The sequence below is a fragment of the Diadema antillarum genome, unplaced genomic scaffold, assembly GCF_040938485.1.
Source record: "Diadema antillarum isolate AM-2024a unplaced genomic scaffold, OU_Dant_1.0 scf00000001, whole genome shotgun sequence".
Classification (NCBI taxonomy): domain Eukaryota; kingdom Metazoa; phylum Echinodermata; class Echinoidea; order Diadematoida; family Diadematidae; genus Diadema; species Diadema antillarum.
The window spans coordinates 1,386,119-1,405,000 of NW_027270890.1; the positions used below are offsets into that span (position 1 = coordinate 1,386,119).

General features: G+C 39.4%; 1 protein-coding gene across 1 annotated transcript in view; it reads left to right on the forward strand.

The window, feature by feature from the left end:
• LOC139716887 (ferrochelatase, mitochondrial-like) overlaps positions 1–18,882 on the forward strand; it is a 140,150-nt gene that overhangs the window by 115,831 nt on the left and 5,437 nt on the right. Inside the window, exon 9 of the mRNA XM_071628447.1 lies at positions 16,157–16,321. Coding sequence (XP_071484548.1) covers positions 16,157–16,321 — 165 coding nt within the window. The remainder of the gene's footprint in view (positions 1–16,156; positions 16,322–18,882) is intronic.

An 18,882-nucleotide genomic window follows, 5' to 3' on the forward strand; every position in this document is an offset into this window, starting at 1 on the left:
AGAGATGGTGTTAAAGGCAGGCACCAGGGTATCTTTACTGTGACACCACATTTGCCCCTGTGACAATTGCTCCAGTCATATTTTCTCCAAGGACTTAGGGTTAAAATTAGGGTTATGATAGGGTTTTAGGTTTCGTTTGATGTGAGGATTAGGATTAGGGTTAGGGTTATGTTTGTGGGTAAAATTTATGTTTGGCTTTTTAATAGCATGCAGATATTCATGGGAGCAATTGTCGCAGGAGCTAGTGTCATGGAACCATCTTTACATTGTATAATCATCATCTGCCCAGCAGAAGGCCCCTTGCATGAAATTTTGACCCTAAAGGGGATTTTGGTTTGCAGCATAATTTTATAGTTTTGAAAGCTCTTTCATATGATGGTTTGTGACATAATGGTTTGTGTGTGGTTTGTGACATGATTTGATATAATTTTATAGTTTTGAAAGCTTTTCCATATGATATAACCATCATTTTTTTTCTAGTAATTTTTTTTTCTTGTAATTTTTTTTTTAATTTTTTTTTATTTTTAGCACGATGCCTTGGGACCCTTCTGCCAGTCAGGGGACACTATATTCACTTGTATGTTCTTTACATTGTTCTCTTCCTTATAAAGATTTTTTTTTTTAATGTTAGCCACGTACCGTAAAGTTCCGTGTATAAGACGCACCCGTGTATAAGACGCACCCCTACTTTCGGACCTAAAATTAAAAATTAAAAAAACACACGAAAATTTCCACGCAAATATTGCGTGTGTCATACATATTATTTCAGCTCAAAATTTCCCTAGAATGCAGCATGTATTTGCTCTATTTTTCGTTTCCTTTTATACTTTCTTTTAACGGTATTCATCGGACATCGGCAAAATATGGAAGACGCAAAATGCGAGACCTGTCTCGGTACTCACTTGCTATTGTTTCGCCTTTCAATCGTGGTACATGTGTCATGCATATCGTACTCATGAATGTACAGTACGATCTTTGCTGTCATACATAGCAGAGGGTGTCTAGCACATTGACGCATGTCAGACTGGAAGGTTCATTACGAAAAATAAGAAAAACATCAACAAGTGTAGCAGAGGGATCATACGGCAAGACGTACGGTGCGTACGGTAATTACACTCACTGTTGTTTCGCCCGGAGGGATTACCAGTAACATGTGTATTTCTTGTACCATGCTTGTATGCACAGTGCTAGCCTTTTGCAAAAGGCAGCTCGCTATAATTTCAGCACACGCACACAGAGAGCAATGGACTTGCACACACAGCGCGCAATGGGCAAGCGCGCTTCGATCCGATCGCTGTGTGCACGCGAGTCCATTGCAAAAGCCTCTCTCTGCAGCTGCTGCCTTTGCCAAAGGCTTGCTATACACTAGCTAGCTAGCTACAGTGTAGCAGCTACAGTGTAGCTATGCTATCCCAGCTGGCCTCGTGAAATGAAGAGCAAACGAACGACATGGATATGCATGCATGCTTCACACATCGTTCATATTTACGGTGACATAGTGTCGATCCTACTCCGTATTTTACAGATTTTGTCTATGGCCATATTGATACTAGCACATTGATAAGTTTTACCGTATCGGTAATTTAGCAATGATACCTGTACATCACGTATTCCAGCTACTAGGTTGGCTGTTGGTAGCTTGGTAGACTAACATCGGTAGCATACAGCAGTGCTGTTACAGCTGTAAAGTGTTGTCTGTGGCCAGATTGATACATCGTTACTGCACAAGGCCGATGTAAGTTTATCTCGTATTTGCAGCTTTTGTGTGTGTCCAGATTGAAAGATCGCTCATTTATCTGTAAGTTTTAGTGATTGCTTACCTTCCAAACGTCGATGGGCATACATGGCCCCAAGTTGGCCTAATAAAATTGGGTGTGCATGACGGATTTCTTTCCGTGATTCGACTGTACCCGTGTATACGACGCACCCCCGATTTTCAATGTTTTCCGACGAAAAAATAGTGCGTCTTATACATGGAACTTTACGGTATCTATGTAGACACCTCTTCCTTAACACATGTATTTTAGTTGCTGAGAAGAAAATTCCCTTGTGGGTCAGTTCTTGCCATGTGAGCAGGCATTATTATGGCTGCTGAGCTGTTTTTTCCCCCAAGGAAATTCTCAAAATTTGCACTACATTTGAAGCTGGTAGAGGGGTTGTTTTGACGATGAATGCATTCAGAGACTTAAAAGGCTTGAGTGAACATCAAGTCTGTTTTTTCTTCCTGAAACTGATCACTGAGAGAGTGTGAGAGGGACAAACAGAGGGACAGTGGGAGATAAAAAGAGCCAATGAATAAATCATCACACACAGGAAACAGACTGTAATGTGAATGACCAGCTATGAAGTTCAGTGAACAACTCCCTTGTCTGGTACTTCTGATATGTACACTGATATACCAAACAATTCAGTTTCATGTACTGTAAAGCATGGCATTTTTGCAGTATGAAATTTTTGCGTGAATTTTAGCTGACAGGTTTTTTCGCATCATGAAATTTTTGCAATTTGTCACTGGCATTCAACACATATAGTGTAGACAAGAATTTTTGCGTGCATTTTAATTTTGTGAATTTTGACTCTTGCAAAATTTGCAAAATTGAAATGCACACAAACATTTTTCGTTTAACAGTAAATTAGATCAAGATTGAAAAGTATGCATTGAATCTGCATGATGGGGAACTAACTAATTGAGCAATGTGAAGTCATTTTCATTCATTAAGTCAATCAAATATTCATGTCATTGAGTAAGGTTGTCAGTGCAGTATTCAGGAGTAATGGGGACTGCATCTGCCTGGTGAATTTTTATTATGTGCTTTTCAAAGAAAAAGCCTAGATTTTTGGAGTGAAAAAAGAACAAAAAATTAATGTTTCAGTTGAACTGATGCCAGTGAAATACATGTACATCAAATTTCCACAAAACAGACCTGAACACATGACACCGTGCAAGAAATGTTGGGGGTTTTTTATTGACTAAAATTTTTATTTCTTCATTAATAAAAGTATGAAAACCTGCATAATTTAATTCCTATGCACTTACTAAAATTTTGTTTTTCCCCAGTATTTGTATTATGTGGAAGTAGTGTAGTACATGTAATATGATTTGGTACATGAATATGTTTTCATGAAATGCAAGTGATGAAAGCTAGGTCACAGTAATTGTGCCAAAAACTTTTTGCCATCCACTACTTCGAGTCAGCTGGGAATGTCCAGTGGCGTTTGTGAGGTAATAGATTGGAGTAGATGTAAATCAACAATTATTGGAATAAACATGGTGGCAGCAGTAGGTCAAAGGTCACTTTACATTTATTTAAGATGTCATTTTCTAGCCATGACTACAGGTAGGAATGTCCAGTGGTGATATCTGGTAAGAAATGTAAAATGCAAGTAATTGCCTGATACTGTATATCCCATATATGAAGCGAGTCTAATTTTTTGTGAATTGAGACTCTCCAATGATTTCGTGAGTGGTTAAATTTGCAAAATTTTGATAAGTACAGTACTGAAAGGAAAACTGTATGCATGCATCCCACATTCATGTCGGGAGCAGAGTCAATATTTTCTTGTGCCTTTAAAGACCTAATAAAATGGTTTAGACATTTTTCTCATAATGATGTAATAATGTTAGATTCTAAGTAATTCTGTGGTCGTGCGGGTTTTTTTACTGTTCTGAATTTTGTTCTATATTTGTTAACATAATAGATGCAATTTCCTCGATTTTGGAAAACTTTCTATACTTTCGCCACATGCGGCGCACTATCACTTCTAAATTGTGATGACGTCAAAGATCGGAGTCGTCGGTATCGATTGTCCGACCAGCCTAGCCATAGCCAGCGAGCCAGCGAGCCAGCAAGGCTAGCGCAGCGCAGCAACAGCACTGGCGCTGGCGGCTAGCTTAGCTGGCGGGGGGAGCGAGCTAGCGAGCGCATAGCTAGCGCTGCGCTGCACTATTGTCATTGGCTAAGCCTTTGGACAAAAGAATATTTGATGAATTGTATCGGATTTAATACTGCCAGTAATACAGATTACAACTGTGGTACGTTTGAATATCCATTATTTTCACTTTAAGACCATGAAGACTGTGGTGAGAGAAGGATACTTCGCACTCGGACAACGCTAAGCTTACATAGATTTGTAGGCAAACTCATGAAATAGGCCCCACCACTGCGTGTCTGTACTAATACCACGGCGACTCGCCTGTTTATACTCGTGAATTCAGCCCCACCGTGTGGCATTCATCGGTAGATAAGCATGGCGGTGGGGCTTCCTTCCACAGTATGATTTGTATCATAAAACAAAAACTACTCGACCAGAACTGACGATCATTCCTAATCTTGGTATGTTTTTTCTTAGGGTGTGTTTATGCTCAATTTGCGAAGGCAGAATCGGCGTTTTGAAACACTGATTCAAAATGCTGATTCAAAACGTCGTTCACGGGAGCACTGTTTATGCTCACTTTCTTCGAGCCATGGAAAGAGCATTTGCGATTGCTTCGTTTACCTCAGCAGAGGCAGGTCAAATTGGAGCGCGCGCTGCGATCGGTGACCTGGCCTGGGAGAGCAGCTGGGAAAGACATGTGTATGCACAGTACATGGGAAAACTGCACAGGCCAGGGTAGCTGGCTGGCCAGGCGCGCGCTTTTTCACGTGAACCGGAAAGGCGTTTAGATGACGTCACTCTAAACGCATTTAGAAATGCTGTTGCGTTTATGCTTCCCCATCAAACGTGATTAGTCAGACCAACGCCGATCGTAAACGCACCTTTTTGTGCGTTTTGGATTGGCATTTTGAATCAGCGTTTCTATCGAAGTGAGCATGAACGCAACTGCGTTTTGCACTAATCATGTTTCAAAACGCTGATTCTGGCCCGAAAAGGGGAAGCATAAACACGGCCTAAGAAAATGGCGCATCTAAGACTGATAACAATTATTGCAGAAACTGACCTTGGGAAACTGGTTAGGCCTTTTTTTTGGGGGGGGGGGAGGGCCACGACCCATCCTGTAACATAATCTAATCCCCCTAATGTATAGAGTGTAGCCTCTGTACTACTGCGGTACCAAAGATTCTGCTACTATTGCTACTTACTAGTCTACTAGACCTGGTGGTACTAGTACTACTACTAGTAGTAGTACTAACATTAGTAGACTACTACTACTAGTAGACTACTACTAGATCTACTAGTTTAACTTGCTAGCGCCTGCCGACAGGCCAGGCCATGGCCGGGACGCTTCCGCTTGCGGCGGCCGGAGTAGCCGCTGACTTTGTGAGCGAGCTGGGTCTGTTCTTCTACTATTTACTAGACAAACAGTTACAACTTACAGTGTCAATCATGTAGAATACAGTAGGATCCTTTCTAATGTTAAACTATGGGGGCATACCACACATACCACTCTGTATTTCCCAGGCGATCGTATCCGTGGGGTCTTATATTCTCGGACTTGGTGCCATGTTCATTCGCTCTTGCATTGGCAGCGGGAGATGCAGCTGGTTCATATCGGTAAGGTGCAGCCCCACGATAACGTTCTAGTTCATCGGCTGCCTCTCCCTCCCCATCTTCCCCTTCAACTTCATGTGACTCCTCTTCTTCTCCGCTATCGTCAGAGCTGCAGTCTTCATCATCATCATCATCATCATCAATGTCGAAGTTTACCCATATAGGGGAAGACATTGTGCTCGAGACACCAGGTATTTGTGCAAGCTAACTTAGTGATAATGTACATGGTACTAATGCGTACATGTCGACAGTCAGTGGGTCGATCGGGAGCGCACATCCTGGGCCCGGGCGCCGGGCCTGGCCGGGCTAGCTAACGTGTACGCGCGTGTACCAAGCTAGTAATCTAAGTGCTAGTGCTGAGTGGTGTCTGCTAACTGAGCACAACTCCGTGCTTATACGTCATCAATCGGCTTAGGGGTGTTGGTCACGTGACATATTTTTTTGCAAAAACCGCAACGAGGTCCTCCAAAAATGTGATATTTGGGGGAGTTTCTAGAAGTGATAAAAACAGAAACAACACTGAAAACATATTTACATTGATAATCATGACATATATTTTACATGTCTTTTGCATATTAAAACATTTTGCACACATTTTATTAGGTCTTTAAATTCACAAATAGCTTATGTCATTTTCTGGTCATAAATTCCATAAAGTAATTGTCCAGTTATGATATTATTTACTTTAGTTCGGAGAAATAGACTTAAAAATATTTCCATTGTGCTGAATACACTACAGTTCAATCCATGGTCAGTGGTCAAGATCAGTGAACTTCATGAAATTATGAATGAGATCCGTGCACACATACAACTCATATAGTGATTGTGTAGAAGTGGAGGCATCCAAGTCATCTTTGCAGCAGTCAAATTGCTCCGGTTTGTATTGATTTGATGCCAAAGACAAAAATAAAAAAGAAATAGTGAAGAATTTAGTCAAATTGAGACTTTATAGACAACAACCATTTCCTTAGCTAATTTGCACACATAGTTTCTACTGATTTTGCTGATTTGTGAAAATGTGGGAAATAGTTAAATTTGATGCCTTTCTTTTGTTTCGGTCCAATTTTGATGAAATCTCTATCATACTACTTGTTTTAGTTTATGCTGTTATTAAAGCCAACTTGAACATTGTGCAGAATTTTGCTTAAATGGAGCAAATAAATGCTAGTTCCCACTAGATAATAACATTTAACACAACTTTAACTTGAAAAGCACTGAGAGAGCACAGACCTGTGCCAAACCAGCAACTTATTTCCCAAAATAGAAGCCTTCTGTTAATGTCATTGCATGGTGCCCTGCCCGAGCAGAGTGCGGCATGCGTTTTAGTGCATGTATGTAAACCTCCAGTACGCGCAGCTTGAACCCCAAGTTCGTTTAATAGCCGTATATGCCAAAAGATGAAAAATCCTTCAAAAATCCATAAAAAGCCCCGGATCACTACCAAAATTGAATGAGGTGTTCTTTGTGTCAATATCAACCTTTTACGCAAGTTTCATTTTAAAGGGATCGTACAGTTTTGGTTGAGACCTAATTTCAGGTTTCTAACATTTTTTTGTGAGATAATGAGAAACCTCTTATGAAAAATGAAAGAGCATGTAATTCTATGAGGAATTAAATGCTTATTTGATGAAAATTGATTTTGAAATGGCTGAGATATCCAAAAAAGAGTGATTCTAATAAAGCGTGGGTCCTAATAAAGTGTGGGACCCACACTTTATTACGATCGCTTTGTTTTACTTTTTTGGGGGGATGTTTCAGTCATTCCAAACCCGATTTTCATCAAATAAACTTTGAATTCCTTTTAAAATGGTATGCTCTGTACTATATCATAATTGTTTTCTTGGTGTCTTGCAAAAAGTTAAAAGCCCAATTCTCATCTCCACCAATACTGTACCATCTCTTTAATCCATACACAACTTTCTGAGTTATTTTGCAAACAGACAAACCAATGAAGATGATCACTTAACCTCCTCCTTCCTTGGCGGAGATAACTAGTAATGTAATGAAGGAAGGACTTTTGTATAGGTAGTACAGTATATGAGCCCAAAAGAAAACTGTAGTGATATTCTCTTTTTAATTATATTGTTTTCTAATCATTACAGATCATGTTGCACAAGAAAAAACACAATAACACAACAACACAGTCCATAATTTTATTTTCAAAATGCACCTTTTCGGTGCAATTTATGTTAATGAGTTGACAAGCCCAAATGTTGTGACATTGAGCAGCCCTACTGATATCGTGCCTGGATACATGTGGGTTCTCTATGAGTAGAGACAACAGGTAACATGTGTTCAACACGTCAAGTGCGTGCATGTCAAGGTAATTCACCGTGAAAATGCCTGTGTGCCAATAGATAGTCCGTATTAGCAATCGTGAAAACTGCCCAGGGAAATCTCTTCTTTTGTGTGTGTGTGTGATTCCCAGTGGAAAGATAGGGAAAGCTGTGCAATGTGGCATTGAGACCTCAGTACAACCAAGCTGGAAATCACAACATTTTAGTATTCAAAGTTTTTTGTAGTTTGTGAGGACTACCTTGAGCTCACTGCATTTGAAGAAGACTGCCAAGTGATTTGCCTTTTTCCAACCTCGGAAAATTAATTTTTTTTAAAGGAGACACCATGCCAACAGAATTTTGACACAAGAACTGTAAAGACTATGGGCCTCTACCTGCGACTTTTAAAAGGGAATGGGATAAGAAGTGTAATGAGGTACTGTATACGCCATATATTTCATGAGTCTTAATTTTCGCCAATCGGGAATTCCCAACTATTTCGCGAGTGGTTAAATTCGCGATCATGGAGTCCTGTACTGAACGGAGAAATGTACACGCATATGTCACATCCACATCAGGATCAGAGTCAATATTTTCGTGTGTCTTTAATTTCGTGAAAAGCGCCTGACTCGCGAAATTTGTGAAAATAAAAACCTCGCGAAATATTCGGCATATGGGCAATTCCACGGTAACTAGGACACAGGTGCCAAAAATTCAAAATGATATTTGTTTCAAACGCCATACATTTTCAGACAGTACTTGAGTTGAAGTTTTAAGAACCATTATGTTTTTAAATAAAAGCGGCCATTTTGATTTTCAAAATGGCTGCCAAAATATGCCTATAACTCAATGGTGAAAAGAGTGTATTGTCACATAACTTACTCTCTGTATATCCGCTTTATTATTACTCTAAACAACAATCTTTCATATGTATGCAGTTACCAGAGAAGTCTTTTACCACACGATAGAAAAAAAAGCTGGTAGCTTTAAAGAATTTGATAAAAACTGTTAATTACTTTGATAATGATGGATGTAACGTCAGTTACCAAATACAAGGAATTTTTAAAGTTTCTTCATCAAAGGAAGTGAGCTGTATGATGTAACTTGGGATTTCTAATGTATGCCCATATGCCTTTATTTTAATACCAGAAATAAGGATACTTGGCATACTGGAGAGTCAAAATGAACACTACAAAATGTGTAACGTCAGTTACCGAAACGTCATACACGAGTATGTAACGTCAGTTACCATGACAGTAATTATAACTGAGGCAAATTTTTTTGACTTTTGGCCATTTCAATACATCTGGGAAGTCAACTTACAACAAAGAGCAGCAATCCCTTTCATAGGAAATGATGTCATTACCATGGTATGTCCTTGGATATATATATTTTTTAATTTTATTTTATTTCTAAATTCATTTATTCATTCATTTACCATGATTATCTTTTTTTTTGGGGGGGGGGGCTTGAGCTTTCAATTTTTGATTCAGCACAAGTTTAAGGTTAAATCATCTGGAAGTTTAGTTTGCCACATGCAGTATATGCACTCAAATTAGTACATTCCCAGTCCTACCGGATGATAAAGCTACCAAAGTTTGTAGGCCTAATCAGTGACATGATTGCATGTTAACCACATTTTCTATTTTAAAAAAACTGATGTTGCTCAAAGTGAGAGAGGATTCTATAGGGTTAAAAAAAAATTGTTCATACAGTGTGTATTTGTTGATTACTTTATATTCTATTCATGCAGGGACATTTTGTAATACAACACATGATAATTATGAACAGGAAGAGTTTTTTATATTGATTTTAGTATTCTTTCGTTGCAAAGTCCGATTTCTTGGTATCTTGAATGTATTTGCAAGCCGTGATATATCAGTCAAAAGGAAAAGAAAAACAGTTCAATTACTTCAAGCTAGGAATAAAACAATAATGCTCTTTTGACCAAAAAAGCATTTATTTTTCTTCTTCACAGAGAAATATTAAAAGTGCGACACTTTTCATTTAAATCAATTGATGATGGAGATCATCAGGAGTAAAATAAAGAAAAGAAGGAGAAATATATCACAATAGATTTCATACATATTTATGCATATTTATGAGTTGATACATGTTTTTTCCCCATGACCTGGAAGATATTTTGATATTTTTTTCAAGCACAAAAGTATCCATGTTTTGTGTAGTACTACAAGGTATTATGGGTGGAGCATTCTATATAGATAAAAACTTTCCTGTTCATTAAAAAACAAACAAACAAACAACAAAAAAGCCCTTACTCATGTCAATATATTTATACTTGGAACTGCTTAATCTATTAATGGCTCTGTGTAATCATAAATGTTGAATAAAACTTAAATCTTCAGACAAATGTCAAGAAATATCCTCTTGTGCATTTACATTATTTTTGCCCAACTGTGCTATGGCATGGGGGGGGGGGGGGTGCCCCCTAAGGGCCTACCCAATATTATTTGTGTCTTTAGATTTTGATTTAATTATACCCCCGCCAAACGAAGTTTGAAGGGGGTATATAGGAATCAGCGGACGGTCGGGCGGTCGGGCGGTCGGTCGGTCGGGCGGGCGGTCGGGCGGGCGGTCGGGCGGGCGGTCGGGCGGGCGGGCGGTCGGGCGGTCGGGCGGTCGGTCCGTTGCAAATCTTGCGTCGTGAACTACTTCCTCAGTTTTCAACCGATTCCCATAAAACTTGGCACAGATGTGTACCTTGGGTTGTAGATGTGCAAGACGTATTTTTTGACAGAACCCAAAAGTACGTTGCCATGGTAATGGCATATTATGGGCAAAAATGGGTACAAATCTTGCGTCGCGAACTCCTCCCACAGTTTTTGATCAATTTTTATGAAATTAGGTACAGATGTTCATCTGAATATGTTAATGTGCAAGACACATATTTCCACAGTGGCAAAAAGTGCGTTGCCATGGTAACGGCATGTTAGTGGTAAAATATAGGGCAAAATGCTTCATGGCAAAACTGCTTCATCAGTGTTCTCCCAATTCTCATGGAATTCATATTGAATGTTTGTCTTAGGATATAGGTCAGCATGACACATTTCTTGACAGTGACAAAAAGTATGTTGCCATGGTAACAGCTCACATATTATGAGCCAAAATGATGGAAAATTTTGTGTTGCAAACTACTTCCTCAGTTTTTGCCCAATTTCCATGAAACTTGGTACAGATGTATGCCTTTGGTTGTAGATGTGCAAGACGCATTTTTTGACAGTACCCGAAAGTACGTTGCCATGGTAACGGCATATTAATGGCAGAAGATCAAGGAAAGATCTTGCGGATTTAACTACTTCCTCAGTTTTTTGACCAAAGCTTATGAAATGTGGCACACACCTTGATCTTGATGGGAAGATGTGGAAGACATATTTTTCGGACGTGTCGGAAGCTGCGTTGCCATGGTTACGGCATATAAATGGCAGAAGATCAAGGAAAGATCTTGCGGATTGAACTACTTCCTCTGTATTCGACTGAAGCTCATGAAATGTGGCACACACATTGGTCTTGGTGGGAAGATGTGCAAGACATATTTTTTGGACGTGTCGGAAGCTGCGTTGCCATGGTAACGGCATATTAATGGCGGAAGATCAAGGAAAGATCTTGTGGATTGAACTACTTCCTCAGTTTTTGACAAAAGCTTATGAAATGTGGCACACACAATAGTCTTGGTGGGAAGATGTGCAAGACATATTTTTCGGACGTGTCGGAAGCTGCGTTGCCATGGTAACGGCATTTAAATGGTAGAAGATCAAGGAAAGATCATTCCTTGGGTAAGACTGTCGTCACGGGGCGGGGGTATTAATCACCTTAAGTGATATTTCTAGTTTGTTGCTGTAGTTGCCTGGGATTGTCACTGGTACATTGCACTAGTATAATAACCTGTTAAATAAATCAGTTCTCTGTAAACCCCACGGCAAAGTATGTGTAACGTCAGTTAATACGTAACGTCAGTTACTGACATGTTTACCTTTAAGTTTTCGTAGAACACAAAGAAAATGGACTACTGTTTCATTTCATTGTGTATTTATGACTGATGAACCAAGGTATGACTCCATATCAACCAAATCATTCTGAATGGTCAGAATTATGAAATATCACATAGCTATTCCCAATCATGATTTTGCATGTGTAAACCCTATGGCAAATGTAAGCGTAACGTCAGTTACGTAACGTCAGTTACCGTCATGCCTTCACTGAAATTGGCATGGTGGTACAAGGAGACAACTAAAGTGCACATTATTTCGCACACCTGTTCCTAAGAACCTAGGTGTATTGCCATATTAAACACATAAAGGCTAGAAGTCAGGGACATGAGATATTTCCATTTACATCTACACCATAATTTCCCATGTCCTTTTTCCGTAACGTCAGTTACCGCCACATTTTCACTTGCTATGTGATAAGAAATGCAGTTTGAGAGAAAAACTTTCCACCTATTTCTTCATTCTCATGAACTTATTCATCAATGCTACTTGCAAGCCCAAGGTGCTTTCATTCGCAAAACTACAAGGTAAACAATTTCATGAAAATCCTTACGTGTAACATCAGTTACCGTGGAATTGCCCATATACAGTACTTTTTTTTCTTTATATCCTTGAATCTTCATGAACATTTGACATGTTACCGATGTGTACAATTGCCATATCTATCCCCCCCCCCCCCCCCCAGTGTAGCGCCACCAGATGGCATGAAAAACTATGGTCGTCAATGGGAGCGACTGTGTGACTGTAATTGATAGTAAAAGCAGTATAACAACAGTCATATAAAAGCCTCTGATGATGTGGGGATTGTTTGTTAACCATCACATCAGGGAACTGTAAGTTGCTGGTGCCATATTTATAGAGAATGTTCAGGCTGTTTTCAAGGTATCAAGGAAAGAGTTTTGTCTATCTTTGAATAGCTGAAATTTCAAGATGTGACATTATCTAGAAGAGTGTAAGATATTCCATTTTTAGCTCACGTTAAATGAGCTAAATGGCGCTAGCAAGCTATTGCAATCATTCACTGTCCATCATACATCTGTCATATGGTGTGCATTGCGAGTCATGCATAAGCTTTTTCAGGATCATTTTCTCCTTGGAAACTGCAGAGTTTTAATCGCAGGAGTCACCGATGGGGAGGGGATCATAGTTTGTACAAATGATGGTAGTACCCCCATCTGGGCCTCTAGGACAGGGCCCCAAATACCCTCAATTAGGAGGGTGTTGCCCAATTTCAAGATTTTCAAAATAGTTTGCCTCAGGTTGAGTGCCATGAAGGCAGAGTGCACTGGTCAGGTGAGTGCTAGACATGGAGGTCTCATATTTGAAGATATCTTTTTCTTTTTTGCTTGTCCATTTGCATTTCACAGCTTGAGCGAAACCTAATTTGCTTGTAAACAAATGCAATTTGGTATTGTCTGGTTTTCAGACCCTTTGCCAAATGAATTCTGTGGCGACAAAGTCGCCGTTCGGGCAAAGGCCTTTGCCGAAGGAAAAAATCATTTGCAAGACAAAACCACCTTAAACTATACTAGTTTTCGACGTTGAGGGGGTTAATATCCTGAACAGCGAAATAGTACAGGCCGTGGCTCGGCCACGGCCGAGACCACCTCCAGAGCGAGGCCAAATGCGAGGCCAATTTTGGCCTCGCATTTGGCCTTTTGCGCGTTTACACTGAAGCGGGGCAGGGCCGAGCCGCGGCCGAGCCGCGGCCGAGCCATCGCCGAGCCTCGCACTGTAAACGGGGTCCAAGTCCTTGCCTGCCAAATACCTTGTAACTATTTGAGGAATACACTATAGTTTATTAAAATGCATACTCACAAATTTTTGATGGCCTGACATCTATTTCTGTTGGCCACGGGCCACTGGGCGACTACTAATCTCAAGCCTTTTCTTAGGAGTACACTTGTTAATCATTTTAAAGCAGGCGTCATGCTGTTCCAGAGTTGATTAAAGATGGAACAATGATAGATAAAATGTTAAAATTTGGTTGTGATCGTATAAACATGGGGTCATTGGTGACGTAATCTTGAGCCATTGGTGTAACCGCCAGTGGAGTTTCTCAACTCCATCAGCTCCAGCATCATGAGTGATGGCAGAATCTTTGTGTAGCCATTGTCTTTCATATGTGTGTCCTTTGGGTAAACTTCTCAATATTCATTCACATTTTTGTGTAGCCTTTGTGTAGCCTTTGTGTGTGGTTCAGATGCCATCATGTGACTTTCTGTATCTGCTTTGGCTGTTAGTTGACTTTTGACCATGTTCGGGTCATCTTCTCATGAAATGGATAATTCTATATTGGTATTGCCATCTTGTGTCAATTTGGGGACAATGTGACACCATCCTATTGCTCATGTGGTATCCCTGTGCACGACACCCTATCTAAGCTATCTGCCAATTGCCTGTACTCTGGGAGCCCAAACAGGGAATTGCAAAAAGAGGAAGAAGTAGGGCCATTTTTCATCAGTGTACTGAAGAAGGACACAGGCCTTGATAGTATTAATGCACTGAGGACAGCCATGTTTAGACAGGTTTGGAGGTGCAACTTCATTTATGAAACCCAAGTTGGCATAGGCTGAAGCTACATGCCCACGAATTAGTAGTAGTAGTCGTCGTAGTAGTAGTAGTAGTAGTAGTAGTAGTAGTAGTAGCATAGGCGCCGGAAGTGGGGGGGCAGGGGGGGCGGCCGCCCCCCCAATCCAAAAAGTGGGGGGGCAAAACGCATTTTTGCCCCCCCAAAAAAGCCCCCCCCCCAAAAAAAAAAAAAAAAAATAATAATAATGATAATAAAAATAAATGAATAAACAAAGAAAATAAAATAAATATGTATATATGAATAAAAGGGAAAATATGGCTACAAACGGCAGCTTTTGGACTGTAAAATGTCAAAATTTTCAAGCTCGCTCGCTTCGCTCGCTCGCATCCAGCAGTTGAGCCGGGTGCGCCTCCCCCTTAATTTCTAAAGCGAAAAACATAGCTACGACGGCAGTTGTTGGACTCTAGAATGTCAAAATTTTCAAGCTCGCTCGCTTCGCTCGCTCGCATTGAATCGTTATGCCATTCTCCTAATGTTGCTGACAGTAATTGCCAGTAGTTGCGCCCGATGCCCCCACCCCTTCATTTCCAAAGCGAAAGATAAATATAGCTACAAACTGGAGTTTTGGGACTGTAAAATGTCAAAATTTTCAAGCTCGCTCGCTTCGCTCGCTCGCATTGAATCGTTATGCCACTCTCCTAATGCTGCTGCCAGTAATTGCCAGCAGTTGCGTCCGATGCCCCCCTTAATTTCCAAAGCGAAAGATATAGCTACAAACGGGAGTTTTTGAACTGTAAAATGTCAAAATTCTCAAGCTCGCTCGCTTTGCTCGCTCGCATTGAATCGTTATGCCATTCTCCTAATGTTGCTGCCAGTAATTGCCAGCAGTTGCGCCCGATGCGCCGTCCCACTAATTTCCAAAGTGAAAGATAAAGCTACAAACCCCAGTTTTGGGACTATAGAATGTCAAAATTCTCAAGCTTGCTCGCTTCGCTCGCTCGCATTGAATCGTTATGCCATTCTCCTAATGTTGCTGCCAATAATTGCCAGCATATGCGCCCGATGCGCCCCCATTTATTTCAAAGCGAAATATAGCTACAATTAAAACTCCAGTTTTGGAACTGTAGAATATCAAAATTTTCAAGCTCGCTCGCTTCGCTCGCTCGCATTTTATTGTTATGCCATTCACCTTATGTTGCTGACAGTATGTAATTTGTCGATCGTTTCACACCGTCATTCCATAATCCATGTAAGGAAAACTTCCAATGTTCCTCAATGACTGCGTTGTTGAATGTATCACATTCCGTAATGTATTGTAGTCCCATTATTGCTCACGCACACACGCACAAGCATACAGACCGTCAAAATTACTTTATGGTTCCCCCCATGTTTCGACCCACCGTACGCCACTTTACACACACACACATATATATATATATATATATATATATATATATATATATATATATATATATATATATATATATAATAGATGTGTGTGCGTGTGTGTGTGTGTGTGTGTATGTGTATATTGTGTAACATATGCATGGTCTAATCTTGAGCCCCCTCCAATGTTTGCCCCCCCAATCCAAAACTGCTTCCGGCGCGCCTGAGTAGTAGTAGTAGTAGTGATATCACTGTCATTGTGGAATATGTGAAACCCACTGTGATCAGCCATAGCTATCATTATCATAGTGACTAGTAACAATGTTTGCTGTTTCATATTCTGATTGTGAGTACTGTAAATTGACTTCTTGAAATGTATAATTATGTAATATTTAATTTCATACTTCTATGGTACCTTTGCATTGATGCCATTATGGTCTGTTTCTGTCTGTCTCCATCTTAAGGTAGGGCCATTACCATGGCTGGGTCCTCAGACAGATGAGGCCATCAAGGGACTTACAAAGAATGGCAAGAAGAACATCCTTCTCGTCCCCATTGCCTTTGTCAATGACCACATCGAGACCCTGCATGAGCTTGATCTTGAGTATGCAACAGAACTGGCAGAGGAGGTAATGAGAAAAGAATTCAGTAGTTCCAATCAACATGTCTGGTATATGTATCTAATTTGTTAACCATCCATTTTACATTTGTACATTCTATTCACAGAAATTAGTCAACAATTCAAGTACAGTATAAAAATGAGTGACAGTTGTTATTTTTATGATTCTTGTATCATTGCATTAGAAAAAAAATACAAACTGTATGCAAATCACACACACAAAAAAACACAAACAAACTAGCAAACCAAAGTACAGAGGAACAAACAAAGTAAGAACTCGGATGTCCTCTGAAAGGCCAGTAGCATGATAATGATTATTGTAATATGCCATTGATGTGCCCAAACTACTAATTTTGCATCTGCTGTCATCAATATCTGGTAGTACATAGAAATTGGGGGGGGGGGGGAGACCTACTAAAGAAGGCTTTTAACAGTAATGAGACAACTCTAGTGTGTGAAAATCATATCAAGTTCATGATGTCTGGCTAGGGAGGTAACATACAGAATATTCCAGCTGAAGGGTTTGAAATGCTGTTATAAAAGGGACTTTTAACCACTGATATATGTTGCAAACCCTCAGGATGGATCGTTCTGTATATTGTTTTAAAAACAAAAGTCATCAATTTCATGATGTTCGCCCATCAAAGTATTCTGAGAACACATTGCTTCTATTTGTCATGGAAAGTCTGCTGCACCTGAAGGGAAAAAATGGTCTTCAGGCATTCTGAGAACTTTTTCCTTTTATGACACATTTTCCTTATATCTGCTTGTGTCCTAAACTATTTGCCTTAGTGTTTCGTAATAGGACTGCATAGAAAACAATATATAAATCATAGGACAGCTAATACATCTCTAAAATTAGACAAAGGAATAGGTAAATTGTGTAGAATGAAACAGCCTTTGCCTCATCCTTCGTTATGCTTTATACACTCTACTGTTATTAGTACCCTATGTACGTAACATATTGCAATCTTATTTGTGGCATTGCAAAGAATCTAAATTGAATAGCATTATTTTTTTTTAAAGAAGGCTGTAAGAATTTGTATACATTCCTCTTTTACTCATACTGGTCCTTTTATTCCACCAAGTAAAAGTTCTTAAACAAGACAATATAAATATTCTTCAAAAAGCAACATTTGTGTTCTGATATATATATACACACACACACACACACACACACAAAAAAAAAACTTCTACCTCAAGCTTTCAACATTTTTTTTTTTTGTATCCCACAAAACATTCATTGATACCCAACACACACCTACAATTATATTCACTGGAATAACCCAAGAATTTTATTGGCTGCTGAGAAATTAATGATCATGTGAATGTTTTATTATCTCAAGCATAACCACATTAATTATCCATTATTTTTCTAAGTAAAATGAAACCACGTCATTGTGCATCCTCCCACCCCCTTCGCTTGCACTCTTTTCCGTGTGTGTGTGTGTGTGTGGGTGTGTGTGTGTGTTTGTGTGTGTAAGTATGAGTAAATCCAAGAGATGATTTCCTTAGTTTTGTAATGAAAAAAAGAAGGCTGTCATCTCATCAAGCATCTTTATGGATAAGTAAGTTTGTTGTGATGCCCCCTGCAACTGTTAAGCTATGTTATGAAAGAGAAAATGCAGTAATCTATTGTATCTTGTATCAGGGTTGTGTTTGGAACATTTGAAAATTTCACTAATTCTCCTTATAAATGTCATTGTTATTGTAATTTTTGTTTGTATATCTTATTCTTGAAAAAGTTGCAGATATGAATTGCAATATATCTATTTTGCAAATGATAGCATTGTTTTTATTGTTTTTTTGTTTGGCAGCAAGTAGCTTTAATACCCAGTGGCATTATTTGCCATGCAGTTAAGTGGCTCAGGTTAAAGTCCCAATGTGTGTAATAATGCTGCCCTCTCGTATATGGAGATTATACTTCAAAAATTTTTTGATGAAATTTTCACTCTTAATGATTCTCATTATACAATATTAAATGGGTTAGTCAAATACCGGTTAATGATTGGCTAAACACAGTCATGTGATGGAGGCACATTTGTTATGTTCGCCCATGGGAAAACATTTTCACGTAACAAATGACAAACGATACCAAACGATTGAACGATCATATTTTTCACGCAATCGATAGGATAAATTTGCCTATTCCATACAATGTGAAAAAGCAGATGTCCGATTATTGTAATGCGTACGGAAGTGTGATAATTTGACTAACCCATATAATATAACAGATGGTGACTTTTGTTGTTGGGAACATGTACCAAACGTTTCACCCTCAGGGTTTGAAATGCTATTGAGGGATGTTATAAGTCTCGAGACAAAGTCATGGGACTTATAGCCTCCCGAAATAGCATTTCAAACCCTTCGGGTGGAACATTCGGTATGTTCCCTCCCCCGCCCGTCATCATCTATATAATATGTAGTGAGCACAGTCAGAATTCACAAACATTGTCAATCTGAGGATTTCTATTTTTTGTCCCTGCTGACTTAAACATCTTGCAGGAAAAACAAAATGAACTCTGACTAATTTGCAATGTGACAGCTTATATCAATCTGCTTCACTGCTAA